Raw genomic sequence first — 22,390 nt, 5'->3', positions numbered from 1 at the left:
CCAGTATCAATACAGGCTGAGGCATGAAGGGATTGAGAGAAACCCTGCTGAGAAGGACTTGGGAGCCCTAGTGGGTGAAAAGGTGGACCTGACCTGACAATATGTGCTTGCAGCCGAGGTGGCGAACTGCATCCTGGGCTGCATCGAGAGAATTGTGACCAGCAGGTCAAAGGAGGTTATTCTGACCCTCTACTCTGCTCTGGTGAGACCTCACCTGGAGTACTGTGTCCAGCTCTGGAGTCCTCAGCACATGAAAGTCATGGACACGTTGGAGTGGGTCCAGAGTGGGGCCACAAAATCAATCAGAGGTCTGGAACACCTCTTCTACAGAAAAAAGGCTGAGAGTGTTGGGATTGTTCAGCCTGGAGAAGACATGACTCCAGGGAGACCGTAGAGTGGCCTTTCAGTACTTAAAGGGATATTTCAGTGAGTGTATTTCCAGAGGAAAAAAAAAAAAAATCTCATCTCTGAATCCTCTAACTCAAGCAGTTATAGAAAACAATGTACTATGACTAATTCATTCATAAGCACATCATTATTGTAGATAATGTAAATTATTTAATCTAACATCTTCATCAGCCTTTAGTAATCATGATTTCCACTTAGTGATAGGGAAATGTATACTGCAGTGCTACTGCTGTCTCTCTCAACTAGCATGAGAAATGGAATCAGTTCTGCCCATGAATTTCTAATTTGTCACTCCAGCTCTAGTTCCACTGAACAGCTGTTTGAATCCAAAGAAATCCGGCTGAACATAGAAGACTTGCAAAAGAACAATGAGCAGCATGAAAACAGACTTGGAAACACAATAATGAAGATAATCTGAAAACGTTACAAAAGCACGTATTGTACACAAGGGAATCAGTATAACAATATTGGATATGGAGCCCTGAACCTCTTGGTCACAGGTTCAAATGCAGGATGATGTTGGTCCTGAGAATTTTTATTTTTTTACAAATGTCCATTGTCCAACATGAAATGGATACACGGCCTTAACTCAGGCAATAGCACAGCACAGAGACCAAAGCTGTGTTTGGCTGTAATATCCATTGCATTTTATTCTTCAGAACTTGAACGTTCTTTGGAATAACAGCCTCAGACTGTCCAAATGATATGACAGTGGTCCAATGATACTCCAAAGATACTTTTTTTTTTTATTTCCCTCCTGCTATGATATATAAAAAATCCTTGTGACATTTTAAGAATATAATACATCCCATTTTGTGTGTTGCAGCATTATTTTTTGTACGACAACCTGGGGTCCATTTGGATACGAGCTTGTCTCTCCACAGATGGAAAAGTGCAGAAACACAATCAGCAATCACTGATTGACTCTTACAGGGGAAGCAACCACCATTCTCTTTAAAATCAAGTTTCTAACCATGAAGGGTTCTAACTCTCACAGCTTTTTTAAAGAAATCCAAAAGTAAATAGACTTTGATATTGTAGCAAATCACAGAGGAAGGAATCGTTTAAAGAATAAGAAGTTGATTGTGTGATTGGAAAGATGCTAAGAAATACAAATGATCAGTTGGGTATCACTGGGTATGCCCAGTGAGTGCTTATTACTTCATCCATCTCTTTTATCGATCAGTCTATATTCATTTGTGATCATGGTTATTAGGACGCGACATGCTATTTTTTCCCCTAAAAAGGAGCAGTGGATTTCACTGGTAATAGTAATATCTTACAACTCTAACTCAGCTTCCAGAATGAACAGGGAAAAATATATCATTCTCCATCCATATCACAATTTCTCAAGAGGAAAAAAATAGTTGTCAGAATAAGCACATCAAACAAAAGAGCCTATATTCTTACATCACAGTTCCTGTAGCACCACCATGAAAAACATTATTTTCTGATGTTTTCAAATGTTTAATTTTTTATTATTTTATCTGGTTAAAGAAGAGGAAGCAATTTACCTGGATATCACTCAGCTTATTCAGGAAACGAGTTGTTATCTGAGGTCCATTCTCCATAGTTGGAATGTGCAAATGCTGACATTGAATATAGAGGGAGGTGAGGGGAGGAGAGGAGAGAGAGACAGAGAATAATAATAGCTTTATTTACATATGAATACTTTTGGGTCACCAAGAATTTTAATAAATATTTATCCAGCTTTCTAGCCCTCCTTACAAGCAGGCAAAGATTGTTGTAATGTTTTTTATAAGATCACATGCTGAGACAGGGAAAAGTTAGATTAGTTGAACTGTTATGCTATTTTTAAAGAAAGGCTAATCTAAATTTTCCAAAAAATCTGTCCAAAATGGAGGTATATTATACAGGCAAGTATTTAATTTCGAAGTGTATCACGTAGAAACACCACAGATATACTTATAGTGCTTAATCACTCGGCACCTTGATGTCTCTTGTATTTTCTGAAATAATACAAATACATTTATTCTATATTATTAATTCAAGAACTATCCATCAGAGCTGGGTTCCCTGCAGTGATGAAGAAGAGGTGAACTTGAGAAGGAAAGAACATAGTGGCTCAAAAATTCAGTTCCTTGAGAATGCCTTTCCTCTCTATGCCTTTCCTCAGGTGCTTGAACTTTGGGAAAAAAAGTTCACTAAAAGAAATGCAAGAGAATATATTTTTCTATATTTTCTGTATTTTCAAACAGGCTGGGAGATGGGAACTACTTTTTCCCCTTTCCCAGGAACAGAGATTTTATGATTTTAACTATTAAAAAGACCCAGAAGAGGAGAGGGAAAGTTGTCCTCTGATAACATAGCAGTAACTCACTTGGGAAACAACATAATGATGCTGTACTTCTTTCCAGGAGCCTCTGGCAGCCCTCCTTTTCTATCTCCCTTTTTTTTTTTTTGGCTTCAGCTGCAATTAACTATAATAAAATTCTCAAGAAAAAAGAAAGGGAAAAAAAAAAAGACATTTTCTTACCTTGCTCTTATATAAAATTTTAGAGATAGGACATACAACACAAGCTGTTCCAGCACCAAACATCTCCTTTACTCTGTTCTCTTCCAAGGCAGCTGTCAGGTCGCTCATGGTGATGTATCGCTCAGACACTTTAAATTCTCCCTGCACAGGAAGAACAACCATAAATATAGTAAAAAAGATTAAAAATAATTTAAATTTTTGTCTTCCATGTTGAAACATCTCTAATAGAACTATTAACCTAATGGCAATCAGTCAAGTGTTGGCTGCAATCCTGTGATCTTTTCAAGCCTCCCAGTTATGCACAGGATGGACTCTAATTAAAAGAATGACCTTCAAGGAAGCCATTCGTCTACCAGATATAATGCTGATGATTGATTAAGCGGCACTTTCCTCTTATTTGGTATTGAATATCAACAATACATATGGGAATAACACAGTAGAATTTTTCACTGGTTGTGTAACACAGGATCTGACTACTTATGGTCTCTAACATGCTAGAGTTTGTATAAAAATTACTCAATTATGTCAAGAGAGCTTTGCATCCTACTCTCGAACAATTTCCTAGCAAAATACATTCTGTTAATTCCACCTTTAATGCCAACTAGATGTGATGTATTTCTTTAATCCCTGGTGAAATTTCACAGTGTAGCCTGCACACAGCTGCCACATACAAAAATTAATGATACTGCAGGTACAAGTAAAGCAATTCACATCAGCCTGTCCTAACATAGGAAGTATTTTCCCTTCCACAAGTGTTGAAGAACACACAGCAACTTATTGAATGTATAGCAAATGATTGAGGGAGCATATTTAAAGAAAAAAGAATAAACATAAAACTTTGAAATCTTCATTTCATGGATTTACGGGGACTTTATTGTTCTGTTAAACCAAACTAAACTTTAACCCTTGTTCTATATGCAGGCTTTTTAACAAGAAACACAGATGCTTATGGTAGCAGAAAACATGATTAGCTCTAGACAGGACAGTATTTGGAGAGACAGGCAGGGACACCATGTAAGCAGAGCTTCAGACAGGTTAGAGAATGGACGAGAGGAAGAAGAGAACAACCTCTGTGAGAGCAGAAGACATCTGATTATTCAAGAGGACTGAGGTGAGAGTCTGGTATCTCACAAATAAGCCCTATCAACTGGGAGTATCTGTCTGTCTTGTTAAGTAGACAGGACTGAGAAGCATGTACACATCTCTGCACTAGGGGAGTACCAATGTGACTAAAGATGCGTAAGAGTTTGGTGCAGCTCGACAAGTGGCACACATGCACCATGAAGTACATGCCCAGCTCTCTTCACTGCAAGTTAGATTTAAGTGATATAGCTGTGACCTGCATTTCAGGAAGTCTTTCAGCTACAGGTGGATGGAAGCTGAGTTAATACCAGGGGAAAGGTATCACATGTGCCTGTGTCACTCCTGTTACTCCTCCCTAAATAAAAGCCTGGTCAAAACCAGGAGACAGAACACAGGGCCCAGTGAGCCTTGGCTGTGTTCTCATCTAAACCACAATAAAACCTTTGAATACAACACAGGCAGAGCAAACAGTTCGCTGCATTTCAAGATATGAGGTAGTCCCAAGTGTCCAAATAAGTTCTGGGATGGCCACGCTACAGAACTCGAATCTAGAAGCAGAGAGATGACTTCAAGACTGTGTCTGGATTTTAGGCTGCACGCTAGTTGTTAGAGATAAGAGTGGAACCGTAACTAAGTGGAGAAGTAGCGTGCTGATGACTGAAGTAGAACTGTGGTCATGCACGGTAATCGTTTGTTTCCTTGCTTTAAGTTGCTGGTACCAGTGGATTTAATGAGAATTTTCATGATAAATATTACACGGAGCTACTTTAACAAACTTGGTATTGTTCTCTGTGACAGGTGTGGGTATTCTGATTCTGCTGCTGTAACCACTTAAGTTAAGGGAACTGGCCCATGTCAGTTGAACTTAGAGATACTGAGAACCAGGAATGCTTACTTTTGTCTATATTGTAAACATGACAGTTGAAACTATTACCGCCGAGGTCAAAACACTCACCCAATTGCGTGCCAGATCCAAAATGCTTTGTCTTGTCACTCCTGGAAGGATGATGCCATCTAAAGGTGGGGTTGCCAGTTCATCTTCTGTCAAGTACAAAAGAAATAGAAACAGTGGTTGAAAAAAACAAGAAAGAAAAAAAATGTTTACCAATATTACACCAAACGTGAAAAAGAAATTCAATGATATCAGAAATGTTCCCTGCCCAGTAAGATACAACTTTTACCAGAGGTCTACAAGAACACAATTTACACAAATTCAGTAAGTTGTTGTTGAGTGCTTGGAACCTCATGAGTACACTTCGGTGGATGGGGAAGAAACATTATTTGATGGATTAATAAATATATGGCTAAAGCCTACGAGTAGGTTTTATTCCTCAGTGTGTTATGGATTCACTGTTTAACTACTGAGTACCACTGAATGGCTCAGTCTTCAAATTCAGAATAGAGAGACACAAGGGAAAGCCATGCCTAATAATCCTATGGCAGATAATGACTTTGCCTGAACTGCTTTAATATGGGATTCAGTACACCTACTTCGTAGCATTAATATGAAACATCTACCAGAGTCCCATTTACTGAACAAGCAAAGCAGTGGAAACCTTGTCAAATGTATCTTGAGAGAAGACTTCTTTGTTGATCTTTTGTCTCAGTCTAGACATTCTTTTTTCCCCCCGACTTTCAGTTTACACAAGAAGAGCAGTTCTAATAAAATTCCTAAAGCAGCAACAATTCAAAATGTTCAGCTAGCTTGTTTTTCTTGTTTGCTCTAAAAAACCCCCTTCAGATAAATGTTCACCTAATGTTAACTGATGAAATGGTAAATAAATGGCAGTCCATACTTGGAAAATACTTAAATTACAATACAATACAGAAGTTTGTATGTAGCCCTTGTTTTTTCATCTGACTTTTGCAGTAAATCAGAGTTAATCTTTTCCATGTTAAACCAGCACTTTCTTTTTAAACCAATATGTAGCATACTCGGTGGTTTCTATTACCAGAGAATATTGAGCATTTGCTCTTTCAGCCAGCCACGCTCGTTTAAGACAGTCTCAAATTTGCAGTGAGAAGTGAAGACATCTACAGTCTTTAGTAATACCTTTGACACTTTTTTCTAACCATCTTTTCTTCCCAGTGAGAATCCATTCTCCTTCTTGATCATTATAAGGATACTATGCTGCTCACTAAATCCACAAACCATTAAATCTTTTGATCAATTTTTATCTAGGTCACATAAAAAACCAAGATACGTATCTTCATGTTTTTGTTATGCCCCCTTCTCCCTACCCACAAAAGATCACTGAATCCAGGTCTGCTTGAGCCAGTCTCAAAGAAGTTCTCTCAAAAATGTTTCTGTAGGTCCTGCAGAAAATTGCAGCTGAGTAAAAGAGAGAAACATCCTTGGACTGAGAAGACAGGTTGAGCTCAGCTGCCTAATACTCCATTTTCCACAGTCAGCTGGGTAACTCTGTGCTCAAACGCTGCCTGCTAGTCAGTGCATACACAGCTCCAGATTGACTACAGCATGGGCTCTCTCCCACTCCGCAAGAGGGGGCTTTTGGAGCTGGAGTGGGATAGGGGAAACAGAGGAGAAATAAATGGAGTTGGTTATTGAATCTGCTACTCATGGTCCATTCTCTCAGGAAATGCCTGTTACTTTATAAGGCAGCCACCCCTGGATTTACTCATCTGGACTACAAGTTTTTCCACCTATGCTTCCATGTTTCCTTTATGAGGGTCCATATACTCACAAGTAATACCATGCCAAAAACATATAGAAAAGCTGCCCTAGAACAAGGCATATATATTCTGCTCTCGTTTGACTAATCGATAGCGCCATTCCCTCACCTGTCACAGATTCCTAAATACGGCAATGGTCTCTTTGTCCTCATGCAGTCAGGAACAATAGCTTTCCTGATTTTTGAGTTTGTCTAGCATCACTCCTAATCATGATGCATGTCTGGTCCTAATTCTGGCACAACTATTAAAAGACGATGACTTAGAAACTTTCCATGAGCCACAGGGCTCACGTGATTCTGAACACCCAATTTTCTGCATTTGTGACCCAGTCATACACAAGTGCACCCCTTTCTCTAGCAGAAAACTTGAAATAATGTGGACCTTAATACCAAAGATTATGACTACACACCAGATAATGTTCTCCATTTGGTGATGTTGCCACAGATCTTGGCCAGGACCTGCTCAAGCTCAACAACACATATTAATTGATTTGAGCTAGTTTGAAAAGGTGCCAGGCTGAACCAACCGCCAAACAGCACCGAGCAGACAGGACATGGGAGTCACGAAATGTTTCACACAGCCTGCTCTGTAGAATTTTGTCAAGTATACCAGCCTGGGGCCACCCAAGGAACATCTGCTCCCCCGGTATCCGGCAGAGATGATAACGCTATACAACACGACATGCCAAAAAGCTCATCCTCTGTGATTTGATGCCAAAGCAGGCTCCATATGACAGCAGTTTATCCATCCCCAGAAAAACAGACTGAGTTCACAAACTCCATTTGCCTCCTGAATTATTTTAATGGGCTAGAAGCCTTAAAATGCATAGTAACGAAAAAGGAGGAAAAAGGCATCTGAAGGAATATGTCAGGATTTCTCTTAACTGTTATTGTTATAGTAGTAGCACTATCAATCCACGCCTCGTTACACCAGGCATTCTGTAACAACCCAACCCCATTAGAGTGTTTAAAGGGATTTTTAAAATGAGGTCTTGCATATTGCACAGCTTCAATTTTTACACACCTGTATTTATGAACATGTAGCAGGTAAGATTCCAAAAATGGGATGTCTTCCATACTAGTCACACTATAACAATGCTGAGAAATTCACCAAAATATATTTTACCAAAATGATAACAGATACCAAGTGAACGTCAGGGTCAAGGAGAACCCAGGAAAACCTGATTTCACTGTTACCAACAGCCAACTTCCTCTCCCAGTTTGTTCCGGACTTTTCTACTTCTCTCTTATTTCCCTCGGGCTTTTTTTCTACTCTCCCCTCATGCAATTATTCTATCTTTGCATCTCTGTCAACTTACCTTCCTCGATTACTCCTCCCTCCTTTTGCTTGTCTGCCATCTCATTAATCTGCTGCTTTCCCTTCCATGCTACTGCTATGGCTATCTATTAGAAAGAAGATACGATCCTTACTTTGTCAGTAGTCTACTTGCACAAGATGTTTCCACAGCACAAATAATCCTTCAGAATGCTTACAGAATGCTAAGCAAACCTGCCTGATAATTTACCTGACTGTTCCAGAGCATCTTTTAACATACTTTTTAATTTAAGCTATTTTTTTAATTTAAGCTATTTTTAAAATTTTTATTTTTTTTTTTTATTTTTAATTTAAGCTATTTTTTCTAATTTAAGCTTTTTGCTTTAATTTAAGCTATTTTGAAGTGGGCACCATTTTAATAAAAGCACAAAAATATTAAGTAATGCCTGAATGCTATTCAAAATGCCTAGCCATTAAAGCTAGAAGTAAACCCCAGGTGGTTCCAAATCATTCTGAAGAAACTGAATTTTTGAAAATTTTTGGAAACTGCACACAGTTAGCAATCTTCAGGTTCTTCTGCCTACATCCCAGGCCAAAGAACATCCATTATTAAAGGAAATCAGTTTCAATGTTAACAGCTTCTTGGGACCATTCTGAAGTCTGCCTCTGAAGAGGCAGGTGGAAGGGACTGTAGGGTGACCAAAACTTTCACTCTGTGAACATGAACAGTAACCAGTATTTGCTCCTCTATTTACACAACAGCAGGGATCCAGATTTGGTCATATTATAAGCCTCAGACAGAGCAGCACTGTGCATGCAAGAGCAGCATAGAACACGTCTTGTTATTTTACTGGAAATTGAGTAGTTTCATCCCAACTCTCCCCTCAATGTTACAAACAAAACATTTTTCCAGGCCTCTTCAACTGCCCGAGACAACATGTGATGTTTAGTGGCAATGCTGTAACTGAAAACATATAGCAAAAGCTTGAAAGAAAAGTCCACTCTCAGTGGAAGCACAGATGTCCTTCAGTGTGGGCTTTACGTGGCAGGGTCTTCAATTTGTTTTAAACCAAGGAGAGCAGTTCAGGCTACTCCACAGTGAACTCTGAACACATAAAGAATGGCATTTTCCTTTTGGTAATGATTTGCAATTTCTGCCTCACTATTCCTATGTTAGATCCCTCTCACAACTGCAGAATCTGGGTAACAAAACCACAGCGTAAGTAAGTATCCTTTATAAAGGGACAGAACACAAGGGCAATCGCTTTTTAAATCACAAGGAAAAGCAGCAGGTGGGTACATGATAACACACATTGGTAGCAGGAGTGATTCTTAATCCAAGGTATCATAAATTAAGCATTAATCAACATTGGGAGACAGCAATGATGTTAATGACCAGGTCGTGCGAAATGGCAGGTTTGCCAGCATGCAGTTAGCCTGGGTGGCATGAATTACAAGTTGTTTGCTATGCCCACCTCACAATAGTACTATTGAGTAGTGCACTGGTAACACAGTGATTGGCAGATCTTTGGAACAGGACGGTGCTGCAGCTGGATAATTTCAGCATATTCCTAGTTTAAGTACAATGAGAACATTGAATTCTAATTATGTCCCCCCTTCAGTGTCCTTTCCCTGGGCAGAATGAGCCAAAATCTATTTTTGTGTCTCTCCAGCAAAGTTACACAAGGCGTGAATTTGGCCATCTAGCTACACGGACAGATCTACTGCTGCTGTAACAACAACAACAACATTTCTCATATTTATAGGTTCATTGATAAGACTTCACAGACTCATTCAACACTGAGGGAGTATCATCCTTCTTTTTACAAAAGTGGTAAAGATTTTGAAGAAGTAATGAAAGTAGCTGGATTCCCATTACCCCACAGAATGTTGCCCTCGTACTGCAGCTGAGCAGTCAGAAAAACGTTAGCTTTAAAGGCCGCCCATGGCACTGTGACAAAAACAGAGTGCAAACCCTGCATCTGTTGCCATGCAAAAATTGAGTAACACTTAATTTTCATGGAGGGCCAGCACTCATGGAAGTCAGGAGAGGTCCTTTTATTCACTTGCCTATGCATTGGCTCAATCCTTTAAGGAACCAGAGCCATGCAGTATTCTGAAGCAGTTCTCAGGTGCAGCTATCACTTAAGTACTGAATACTTGCATGCCCAACAGGTGTTTTTGAGATGCCTAAGTAGTTGGCTGCTCAATAACTAGATAGTTTTCTAATCAGCATGTACATTGCTCAGAGATGATTGTGGGTAATAATGGTTTCAAGATATCTTGAAAATATCATTTGAGCACTAGTGATGTGGAATGCTGACTGACATGTTTATCTCTGCCTCCACTGAACAAATTCTTCAAAGAAAGGGCCAAGTTCTTCATCAGCTGGATGCTGAAATACTTTTGGCTATGCTTCAGGAACATTTGACAGGCTGGAACACGAAGATGGGATCTGCTCACACCCAAAGCCACAGAGTTAGAAGAGTTACACAGTCATAAGGTGTCTTTAGTATGTCTGCACTGTGTATGACTCAAGACCTCCTTCAAGACAAAAGGATGATGCTAGAGTTAACAACAAACTGGCAATACGACCTTGCGTATGGCTCGATTACCCTTCTGAGCATGTGAGCTGGCCCAACAGGTTAGTATGTTATCAGTAGGCAGAACTACTGCTGCCACAGAATCTTCTATTTCTCTGACAACCACCTGTCAGCTTTCAGCAGAGAACAGACATCTCCTTTGTTAAATCATCTTCATTAAAACGTTTATGATCTACACTCTAATAATTTTGTGGATTACAGTCGCAACTGTCTACTCTGTTAAAGTTCTCATGTTTTGTGTTACTATACCTCCATCTTCATTTATCCAGTAGAGAAACAGATTCATTGTTCCAACTTCAGTTATTTGGTGATCTTCCCCATAAAGCCACAAAACCTGCTGGCAGCCTAACTCCAGGGCTTCTTGCTGGGCATAAATAGAAGAACCGTAATTCCTTCCAGAAACAAAAAGAAAAAGCAAACATTCATGAGTATCTAGTATTAGTATTTTTATTTCTATGCAAGGTTTTGGGCACATCAACCTTATGTGCAAGTGCTCTGCACAGTCACTGCTTGTCCCTATAATGTATTCACTGGAAGTACTCTATTTTACTACATAATTTGCATTTGTATCTACAATTGAAAAACTTTGAAGGGCTCAACAGCATGAACAGCTAAAACATATCCATCCAAATTGTCTTAAAAATATCCTGTGTTTTATTTTCTGAACATTCTACTTATTGCAATCACACACCTTAGGAAAGCATTTATTTTTATTTAGCAGTTCGCATCCTGCAGAGGGAGAAACAATTTCCACCCAGCTCCTGGTTTTGAAGAAACCCATCTACCTCATCTCATCTACGTCACATTAACAGATGGGTCATATGTGTCAGATGAACCTCTTGGAACACAAAAGTCACCACAGGCAAGTTATTTCTTTCCTAGTAAAAGACATTCACAGAACTGGTAGCTTAAGGATCTACACATGGGCCTCAATGAATTCCATATTCCCAAGGAGCAACTGTTTTCCTGAAATGCTGCCTACAGAGTGCACCTGATCGAATAACACGTGTTGTACTCAGTAGATGCTTTGAGGGGGCGAAACCCTCTTTTGGTTCTGATGTTCAACCATCATCAAGACCCAAATTAGCAGCTCTGAAGTGCTTACCACACCGGAGTTAAGTTCTCACATTTGGGCACAAATGTAGTCAGTAGTGACTCCAGATTATTGTTTTTTTTCACAGCTGACATATGAAGGATGCACAGGAAATATCTTTCTAAGCAAAAACTCATAAACAAAGAGTAAAGGTCTCAGATCATCAGACAGGAGGAAGGAAAGCTGTTTTCTTGCCCTTTGATTATTCTACTTGCTCACTTGAGCAGCACTTGACAAATACTAACTTCTTGCCTAGAAAAGAAATTCCTAGGCAGAGACAGTAAGATTTGTTTAAACCAAAGACCAAGTATGTATAATCAAGTTATTTATTGAGCCACAACCATGTTGCTCACTCCAGTCAAGTCCTAAGCAGCTTCACTCTACAAGTACTTGGATGTGAACAATTACGTCTCTACCTAACTAGTGATTTGGCCTAGTTCAGAGAGGATGCTCAGGCACTGGGATGCACTGCCCAGGGGAGTGGTGGAGTCACCATCCCTGGAGGTGTTTAAGGAGAGGCTGGATGTGGCACTTAGTGCCGTGGTCTGGCTGATGTGATGGTGCTGGGTCACAGGCGGGATTTGATTATTTCAGAGGTCTTTTCCAGCCTCAACAATTCTATGATTCTGTGATTCAGCAAAAAACTGCCAGATTCTGGTCAAGTCGGTGCAGGTAATTTTCTCCTGCTTTCCTTTAAAGACCCTTAGTCCCCTAGCTAAGTGCAGATGGCTCCTCAAGAAAGGAGGTTGGCAGTCAATGCTGCTTGCCGTCTGTTTGGCAGAAGGATGTTATACTGAATGCTGCGTCGCAGAAGTGCTATCTTTAGTGTCAACTGCTACAAGGAGAACAGCCAAAGTATTACATGAACACCTTCTAGGTCCAGTTCCTCGGCTTGAGATGCTGTAAAATTGCCTCTGCAAATAATCCACTTAGCCACAATATCCACATAAAAATAGGCAACTGAATTGTATTAATAGTATTTGCAAAGCACAATTTTGAAATCCTTGTTCTAATATAGTGTTTGTTTAACCGCTACATTTAATACCTCTACTTCTGCTAAATTAGATACTTAACTAAAAACCAACCCCCCCTTTGTGTGCTATACAAAACATGCAGACTTATCTTTTCTTACCCTCCCAATTTGCAGTCCCCCGTTCCTCCTTTCCAGGCTCTTACATACTTTGGATCTGCCCACAAGGATATTGGATTAAAGCTTCCACTTGCAAAGTAAGGGCCCACAGGGCTCATTATGACATACAGCAGGGCTTTAGTCGGCTTCTTCACTCCAAGGGAGGGCTGAAAATAAGAAGTGTAAATGAATCAAAAGTTACTGGTATATTTCACTCCAAATACCAGATGCTGCACAATTAAGCTCTTGAAATGCTGCTTTCAGAGGAACTGCAGTACAAGAATGCTTTTACCAGGACACTGCAAAGTGCTGCAATGGAAATATTTATATAACCTCCCCCCACCCAAGCAACAAAACAACCCTAATTTTACATGTCACCATTCACTTACAGCTGTTTCATTTATCTATATATTATTCTAATTTTCTCAAATAGTTTCAAGCTTTTGGGAATTCAGAAATTAGCTTAACAAAAACCAAAGCCTTCTCAAGGAAGCAGTGGCAGGAACCACTGCTAGCAAAAACAGCAGTGGAGAAACCACCATCAGCTGCATTAGTGATGAGAATTAGCCAGTGCCACTTAGAACTGGCAATGGTAGAGTTGAGTGCTGTCTCTGTAAATGGCTAAATGGTGTGACAAGCTAAAATGACTTGTCTGCTGGAAACAGTTTGCACAACAGCACAGGAAATAACCTAGAAAGTATCACTTTTTTTTTTTCTCCCCTCCTCCTCTCTGAGAGATGACTTCTTGCACACTAAGTCATCACCATCAGTACTTGAAGGTGGAGGTGAAAAGTCTGGCACTGGTCAGAGTCTGAATCCAGTGGTAAGAGACTCCGCTTAACTATATGATTTCTTGCAAAGCTCAGGAATGACCACAGAATCACAGAATGACTGAGGCTAGAAGGCACCTCTGGAGATCACCTTGTCCAACCTCCCTGCCCAAGCAGGGCTACATACAGCTGGTTGCCCATGGACCTTAGGATCTTCTGTGCAACTGAACAGGTGAGTATTTTCTCTCCACTCAAAGAACGCAGCCTCAGAAAAAGAACAAGCTCATACTTGGATACTAAGATTAGGTATCCATTGAAAAAGAAGCTATTGGACTTAAATCTTTAGGACCAAAGGTCTAAGCAAAACACTGTGCACAATGCACGTTAAGCTAAACTGGGAGGTGGGAGGGAAAATAGTGTCATAAAATTCAGATCGACTTTCTCAGGCGCTGAGGGGGTTCACTTGATTACTATCTACCTTATTCCTTCAGCTAAACCTCTCACAATTTCAGTTAACTAAATGAGATCTTGACACTTTTCCTGATTCTTGAACTAACATTCAAAAGATGGGCTTACTGGGTTTCCTGATTGTGCTGATTCATAAAAGCTTAGCAGGAAATGCAACCCAGAAATAACATCGGACGTCGTGAAAAGGCTAGATATGTTGGCTAACTTAAAACAAAGATCAACAGCAGAAGAATATCCAAAAACAAAATCAGGGAAAAAATATTCAGCATTAATACTTCACAGACACTGAGTGGAAATCCTTCCATAAGAAAATCTGCAACTAGTTTACAAGAATTAATTAATGGAGTCTTAGAACACATGTGAAATACATAATGTTCATTCATGGTAATGACTTACAGATTTGGTTATTGCAGAAAAGTAACTACCATAATTGGGAAACTTGCATTCTTGAGCTTCCTTGTCCTATGCCCTATCATTATAGGTTTCCTTCTTACCACTGCTAAAAAACCCAAACCTCTTAAAAGTTGTAATTAGAATAAACTACATGTTTTTAATCATCTTTATAAACACTAAGTCGCTATCCCTGGAGATGTTTAAGAGATGGGTAGATGTTGTACTGAGGGACATGGTTTAGTAGTGTTGATAGGGCTGGGACAAAGGTTGGACTCAATGATCTTGAAGGTCTCTTCCAGCCAAAACTTCTATGATTCTATAGAGTTGATTCACACTCACATGAAGCTCACGGAGCACATACTAATACCTAGTTGCTAAGGAGCCAGGTTTATCTGGGCTCAGGAGTAAATATACACACGAACTTGTTCTTAGTTCTGCTAAAGTCTCTCTCAGAAGAGCCCTCTTGATTTACTGGGTAGAATCTCCTCACTAAGGTCAGGATGAAGGTATAAGACGAAATCAGAAAATCTATACAGCAAATTTCTGTTCCCTCACATGTATCAGTATTAGTAATCCTCACAAGGATTATTAGTACTTTAAAGATATAAATTATCATGTCACAAACAACTACCCTTTCAGTATAAAACCAAAGTTAATCTAAATTTTGCCGTTGCCACTCAGAATTGGTTTATTTTCTGTGATCTGAATCAATGTGTCCACTAGGTGGTGGTGTGGTCAACATAAATTTGTGAAGTAAGAGCTACAGGTGACTGACTCAGAAGTGAAAACATGAACACAATTTGCCCCTGACTTGTAATATCGTTGTCTAGAGAATGAATGCTGCGTATTTCCCTTTATGGATGGAGGCTTTTGCCTCGTGCTTAAATATACAAAAGTCAAAAGCGGAAAAAACAGTTTCACACCTCAGTTCCAATTAAGGTCGGACGGATATACAGGCTGGCAGCAGTTGAGTATGGGACCCACTCCTGTTCCACTTCCACGAGCTTCCGGATGCACTCTAAGAGCTCGTTCTGGTCAAAACACTGGGAAGGAAAAGCAAATGGAGAAACATAGCCTGAACACTCTGTGCTCTTTATAGTTCCATATGCTAAGGGAAACACTTCAATCGGGACATGTAACAGTGACAGTCCATAAAGGTTCATAGGTTTACATGATTTTCCTTGAGTTTGTTTCTGACAAGAGTTTAAGACCCCACCGTCTTTGCCGCTATGCCTTTTTATCCATATCCTGAATGGCCTCCTTCTTCTACTCCTTCTGCTAGAAAGTATCCTGCTGAGATCCTGAAAAGGAGCCATTGACCCTTCTTTCCTCCAAAGCACACAGAGAGAGAACTCCCTGTGCAGCCAGCACCTGCACTGTAGCATGCTGAGAGCTACGGCACCACCTCTTCGGCAGAAGAATGCTTTAGGTTATAACTTCAAGAGGCCCACCAAGTCTCCTAGTTTTAATAAGTTGCAAAGTTCTTACAATACTAAAGCTAATAATAAGTGTGGGAGGAAATTCAGTGACCAATACACAATTGCTAAAAGCACTGTTAAGTTGCTAGCAGAACCAAAAATGAAGGCACTCGGGTTGAAGGACTTAACAGAAGTGGAAAGAAAAAAAGGAAGAACATGAGTGCCAGAACAATTTCCTCAGCTGTCTGCATGCAAATACCCGCAGAACAGTGCTCATCCCTCAGAAGCAGACTGTGTACATCTGAGGCAGTAGCGAGACAACAAAAAAAGCAAAACCCTGCTGCGATTTAAAAGCAAAATGCATTTCAAACAGTTCCTTGCATAAGATCTCTTAACATCGTTTAACTGGACTACCAAGGGTTAGAATTTTTGACAGATGTTACACTACTAGAAGTTTTCAGAGATTTGCGCTCTGAAAATGAAAATACGCTCTGCCTAAAGGACAGTAAGATGCCTCGGCTACATACTGGCAGAGTTGCTCGTCCTGCTGATCGCACCATCCTGTCCATGTTGAGGGTTGGCCGGAACAGGCGAATTTTGCCATCCACTCCTCGGTAAGCCTTCATTCCTTCAAACAACTATCAAGCCAGTAAGTGGGGGAAAGAAAAAAATCAAATAATAACTGAGACATGTTAACTCATGATTATCTGTGCAAAATCAGAATGCACCCTTTGGAAATAAAAGAACTTTACTCCCCTGCTCACAGTACTCAAAGCATAAATGCTAACTAGTTAATCCTTGCAATGCACTCCTGTGAGGTAGTGTTATGAAGTTTATATTATCAAGTCTATGCTTCAGATCTATCTTTCTCTGTCAGGGGACTTAATGATAACCATTTTTTTCACAATTTGGTTACAGTAAGAAGAATCTGTAGCACGTGTTTGACCTAACTATTCCCTCACATCCTGTCTGATACCTAAGGCTGAGTTAAAACAGTAATCTCCATTATAGAAAAGATCTATAGAATTTAATTATATATGTTAATAACTTTTAGGGTTCTGTCCAAAACACACTTGGGTAGGAAGCACAGAATAAGGTAATTAAGGGAATTCTGTTGCAGTTCTCGCAGCAGCTGTGGCAAAAATTTGGCCACTTATTTCCCGTGTATATCCCTGTGCTGCGGAAGGGAGTTTCCATGAGAGACAGAAGCATCAGCCTTACACTAGGGGGAATTTAAACTAGTCATAATTATCCCATCAAACTGCAGAATTTGGAAGACTGGTGTTTGCAACCAATTTATCGGAAACCCTTATTCCACCAGTGCACTCCCAGCAAAATGCTCTACAGCATCTCCTAGCCACAGCAAAAAAACATATGTCTACAAAATGTCCAGTTAAATTCAGTTAGATTGATAATTTTAAGTTATAGCTATTGACAGAAAACACGTGTATTATATAAGCTCATATTAATATATACAAGTATTATTTAAACTGAGTATTAAAGTATCACTTAATGCTTAGAGACAAGAATTCAGATTTTCAGAATTTATTTTCTAAAGCATTTCTATATTAAATTTCAGTGTAACCTCTATGAATTTAACTGCATCACTGCTGTCAGTCTTCTCAGACTTCTTCTCCCACCTGTTCCCCCCAAAATGGCTGGAAATACATTCTATGTGTTTGGAAATCTACATATGCGGAGGGTTTATTTAGGAAAAAAAGAACCCTGTAGTTGTGTATTAGTAATTTTAGTAGAATACTCGAAGTTTCATTGCTATTAAATTCTACAACATTTTCCCATAAGGATCAGTGAAATGTAATGTTTAGAAAGCTTTTGTCCAGTCCCATGACAGAGCTAGGTCCTTCCACATGACAAATTTTAATTGGGTTGTAACTGGGTTGCAGGAATCCCGGCAATTTTCCTTAGGCTACACGCCAACTATGTAGCAGAACCAGACTTAGAACCCAGAACTTTTTGCCTTCAAAATTTATCTTACTCCTATGGCCAACCTTATTAAAAAGCTTTGTATGCAGTTTTGAAAACAAAACTATTCCTAGGGCAATTCTTAATAAAGGATGGCATAGCTGGTCATACTGTTGATACTTTGATATGGTTATTATTGGGGCAGTCACTGACTAATACTACAATTCTGTAATGTTACTTTCTTATCACAGAAGAGTTATTTCCCACCACCCTTCTCCCAAACACATTCATAGAACTTTTAATGAGAGGGAAGAGGAAGGAATGTTACTACTAAGATTTGAACGATGGTTTGAGAAAAGGAAGAATCACATCATTACTGAAACACAAAGCTTTCTCTGGCTGTTACATCTTGTTCTCCAAAAAGAAACACTTTTAACCTTCCAGAGTTCAGTAAAACCTTTCACTCATTAAAAAGGGAGGGAGTGATGTGTTCCAGAAATGCTCAACTTGAATGAAAGCAACTGCTGTGGTTGCTTGATGGTTGGTTGCTACAGTGGTGTGCAAACAATATAATCTGACACCTGTACATCACAGGAGCTGGATCTGGAGTTCAGCAGATCCAAACTATCACACTGTGTCATGAAGGGCAGGGAGAAAGGGGAGGGAATGCCAAATTCATCATTTTTATTATACCCACTGTGTATTCATTGAGCCACAGCATTGGCACCAGATTCTCCTCTGTCTGTCCTCTTGGCTAGAGGAAACGTGATGCAATAAAGGTAAAAGGATAAAAAAAATGGGAAAAAAAATAAGAGCATATTCATATTAGCAATGATTTCAGACTGGGCCAGAGGCCGAGCATTAAAGCAATATGCTACTAGGAGTGAAATATAGATTTGGGATTCCAGCGTGGTTTCTTACTTCTTGGGCAGATCAAGAGCTGCAGCCTTAGTCACAGAGGCCTGTTCTAATTTACAGGCCTAGATGGGGAAAAAACAGCAGCAACAAAAAAGGGTGAAGGCAGTAGCTCAGGGAAAACAAGTAGGGAAAAGCTTGATCCTTCCCTCACACCAGTGGTTAAAAAAGAAAAAATAAAGTAAAAGAAAAAAAAAAGAAATAAAAACAGCACAAGCAACTCCACTAACTTCAGTGGAGACACTCCCACCTACTCAGAAATGGAAGGAGGAGCAGGCTTCTGCGGCTCTCACACAGCTGTGAGGACAGCCAAAGCTGCTCTGGAAACACCAAAGGCAGCTTTAGGCAGAAAGTAGCTAAGCACGGAAACTGTTAACCACGCTGGTTTCCGACTTAACATTTCACTTTCCAAAGCTTCTTGCTGTATACTCCTTGCTTAAATATACTTGTATACGCTGAACGCATCAGGCCTAGTTCAGGGCTCTCCCGACTTGTCGAGAGTTGCAAAGAAGCATCTTTCTAGCCTGTCCTGCAATCCAAACTACGAACCCTTAATGCTTCAAATAATATTCACAAAGTGCATGTTCACTCTTATGCAGTGCTTCACTAAGTTACATCAGAGACAGCAACTGGACAAATCGACTCTCAGTGAACTAGAAAGCTTTCTCAAACGTATCTGTCACCACACGAGAAAAGGCTCACCCTTCACTGGGCTAGAAAGTTAAGCAAGTTACAACACAGAGGCCACAGTTGCTCCTGAGTTATACTAACCTAAACATAACCCTGCTGTAAATAATGGAATTATTCTGGAAGGACATCAGTTAACAAAATGAAATGTAACTCAATACTAATAAAATTCAGATCTTATATTACAAAGTTATGGGTTTGAGAGCTAATGAAACAAAACAGCAATTTCCAAATCCATTCAGTACTCACTTCTACAGCATAATGCAGAGAGGAGGAGGCTGGATGCAACGAAAGGTTCTCAAGGGGCTTAATATAAGGTTTCTCCCATCCTGAAGCCAAGGACCATTCAATTGTCAGCATATTATCAGTGAATACAGTTCCAAATACCAAACCACTAGGGTCTGGCTTTTCCTTGAAAGTTGTAGCTGGGGTGATAATCAAGTCTGAAGCCTGAAGGAACACGAAGAAGAAAAAAAAAAATATAAAAAATTATTTTGCATCACTGAACATGGAAAAATGTAATATCTTATCTGCAGAGACCTGTAATGGCAGAATGGTCAAAAGAGGCTAACGTAGCTGGCAAAGTATTCGTACTATGTACGCAGATGAATACAAAGTGCTGCTTATACCAGAAGTACTTAGCATATTTTGAAGCTCTGTTAAGTGGAGGAAGCAGCTCAAGGTGTAAAAACAGAAAATCAGCAGATGAAAATTTCTTGGACATTTGGATTAATGCATCTATATAAGTTCCAGAAACACTCAATTGCTGTAGCTCAGAACATAAGCTGATCATCAGAAATTAATCCCCCTCACAACTAAGTAGATATGTTACACTAATTTTCTTTAATGCATAAAACCAATGTGAGACATCAGAGCCAGCAGTCAGCAGATTACTTGGGTCACACTAGCTTGTTCATTCACATTCATATTTTTCTAGAAAAATCCCATTAGCAAAGAAAGCTAAACGTCTCCCTGCATGACTAACTGTGGAGACTTTCTCTTACAAGCCATGACTACTTGCAGAAATGCAGCGTAGTTTTTAGTACTGGTTTTGGCTGCAATACAGTTAGATCTCTTTATAGTAGCTCATGTGGTGTGAATAATCCCAAAGAACAGCAGGGCAAGAAGAAAATCAGTATCTGTGGCACTTCTCTCCCTTTTATACGCAGGTAGCAGCTAAACAATTAGAGAAGTCAGCAGAGTCTTGATTGACCCTCTCCATTCTCTTTCTGTGCCATCTGAGCATTTAAACTGTGCTGGTCAGAAGCAAGGAAGAATTCAAGAACCAATTCTATTCAAAGCTCCATTTTCTTTCCTAGTATGACTCGGAAAGCACTGACCCTTATTACAGACCCCCAGATGAAATCCTACCTCTCCATGTTGGGTACATATCGAATAGACTGGAATACAGGTATTACAGACTACTGTTCAAATAATTTGCACATGCACTAAAAAGGCAGTTCTGCAGGAGATATCAAAGATGACTTCGACTTCTCAGACTCAGCACACATCTTACCAACTGAGAAAAAATTAGTCCCAAGCTTTTGAAAAAGAACATACGCACTCCTATCTTGGTAAACAACTCGATTTTTCAAGGTGTCTTTAATGAACAATGCTCTATTTCTGACTGACTGGTTGGTTTTGGTTTGGGCGCTTTGTTCTTTTTTTTTTTGCTTAATGGCTTAGATGTGAAATTAACTTAGAGCTGGAGCACATGGATAGCTAAAAGCTTATTTCAAACTATCTCCATTTATAAGGCTTATCTAGATATTACAAAGCATTAGCCTGTTTGAATTAATACATAATCTGATGAAACAACAATTACCCTTCTTAACCCTTTACCCTGCTGACAGTGAATGATCCAATGGGAAAAGCACTACTTAATGACGCCCTGAAAATAAATACTAATTTTACCTGAAAACCTCTTACCATGTACTTTGGGGGGGAAAAAAAAAAGATATCATAGAAGAGCACGGATCAAAATATAAGCCACAAAAGAGTGTTTGCAACTATCCACAAGGCAAGACTTGGCTCAGGAAAACACTTATGCAGGAACAGGGTGTCAACAGGGCTTAAGCGAGGATGTAGAGCACAGTTATATCCTTCGCTTTATCTCTGGACAGAACTGAATCACAGCTTCTAAACAACTCTTTTTGCCAGTGGTATTAACAGCTCTCCCTGAAGTTAAGACTTGTGTCTGATCTCAGGTCATTCTCATTAGGGTAATTATCTTTACAATAAACTGGCCTGGGGAGCAGAATTATCACAGGGAGTCTCATCCCCTAGAATTGCCATTGGTGTGCTGATTTCTGCTTTTATGTCTCAGTTTGCCACTTTCTCAGTCGTAGTAGCACAACTAGTTGAAAGGTAGCGCTATAAAACAGTTTGCTAAGCTCATCAGGGTTAACAAATGGCTTTTACTTTAAGCATAGGGAAGGATTTAACTCATCTCTTCTCACAGGCTCACAAGCACATGTCGAGGGAGCGGCACACTGCAGCCCCAAGTGAAGAGACACGCTCACTTGGGAGCATTTGGGCTTTCTTCGACCCAGTTTTGCCAACAAAGATATTTCTCCACATTGGGAGGCCTGGGGTTCAAGAGAGCCTTGGACAGAGTCTCTGTCATGTGAGCGCTAACTTAATGAAACTCTGCTGACCAAATACAAGTGCACTGTTGTACTCTAATGGTCACTACGAAGAGGGCCGCGGAGCCAGAGTCACTCCTACACCGGCTCATTAAAGAGGTGGGCCAGGGGCTCACTCCTACAAGTTCAATAAAACTCCTGCATGAGGTGTGATCTCACAGCAGTGACTGTGGCTCAGAGCAGTAGCCTCTGCTGCTTAGCTCTCAGCTCCAAGGATTGGAGACTTCCTGCAATTGCAAACGGAAATCACTGGACTGGATTTCAGGTCGAATCGCTTGAAGGAAGAAGGCTTAGATAGGTAGGTAGCTATCATATTCATCCAGAAAAGCAGCAAATAGCTTCCTGGAGCTGCCCACTCTGAACAAGGAGCCCGCCTGCTTTCTCTCATC

At 39.9% G+C, this 22,390-nt stretch overlaps 1 protein-coding gene across 1 annotated transcript in view; it reads right to left on the bottom strand.

Annotated features, from left to right (window-relative positions):
• The window catches only part of BCAT1 (branched chain amino-acid transaminase 1, cytosolic), a gene marked incomplete at its 5' end in the record, with an annotated part of 38,353 nt that overhangs the window by 1,650 nt on the left and 14,313 nt on the right, over nucleotides 1-22,390 (bottom strand). Inside the window, 8 exons of the mRNA XM_009864432.1 lie at nucleotides 1,923-1,997; nucleotides 2,906-3,046; nucleotides 4,944-5,029; nucleotides 10,810-10,952; nucleotides 12,786-12,949; nucleotides 15,337-15,456; nucleotides 16,359-16,469; nucleotides 19,606-19,806. Coding sequence (XP_009862734.1) covers nucleotides 1,923-1,997; nucleotides 2,906-3,046; nucleotides 4,944-5,029; nucleotides 10,810-10,952; nucleotides 12,786-12,949; nucleotides 15,337-15,456; nucleotides 16,359-16,469; nucleotides 19,606-19,806 — 1,041 coding nt within the window. The remainder of the gene's footprint in view (nucleotides 1-1,922; nucleotides 1,998-2,905; nucleotides 3,047-4,943; nucleotides 5,030-10,809; nucleotides 10,953-12,785; nucleotides 12,950-15,336; nucleotides 15,457-16,358; nucleotides 16,470-19,605; nucleotides 19,807-22,390) is intronic.

Source organism: Apaloderma vittatum, unplaced genomic scaffold (genome assembly GCF_000703405.1).
Source record: "Apaloderma vittatum isolate BGI_N311 unplaced genomic scaffold, ASM70340v1 scaffold6782, whole genome shotgun sequence".
NCBI lineage: Eukaryota > Metazoa > Chordata > Aves > Trogoniformes > Trogonidae > Apaloderma > Apaloderma vittatum.
This window is presented reverse-complemented; position numbering and strand designations above follow the sequence as displayed.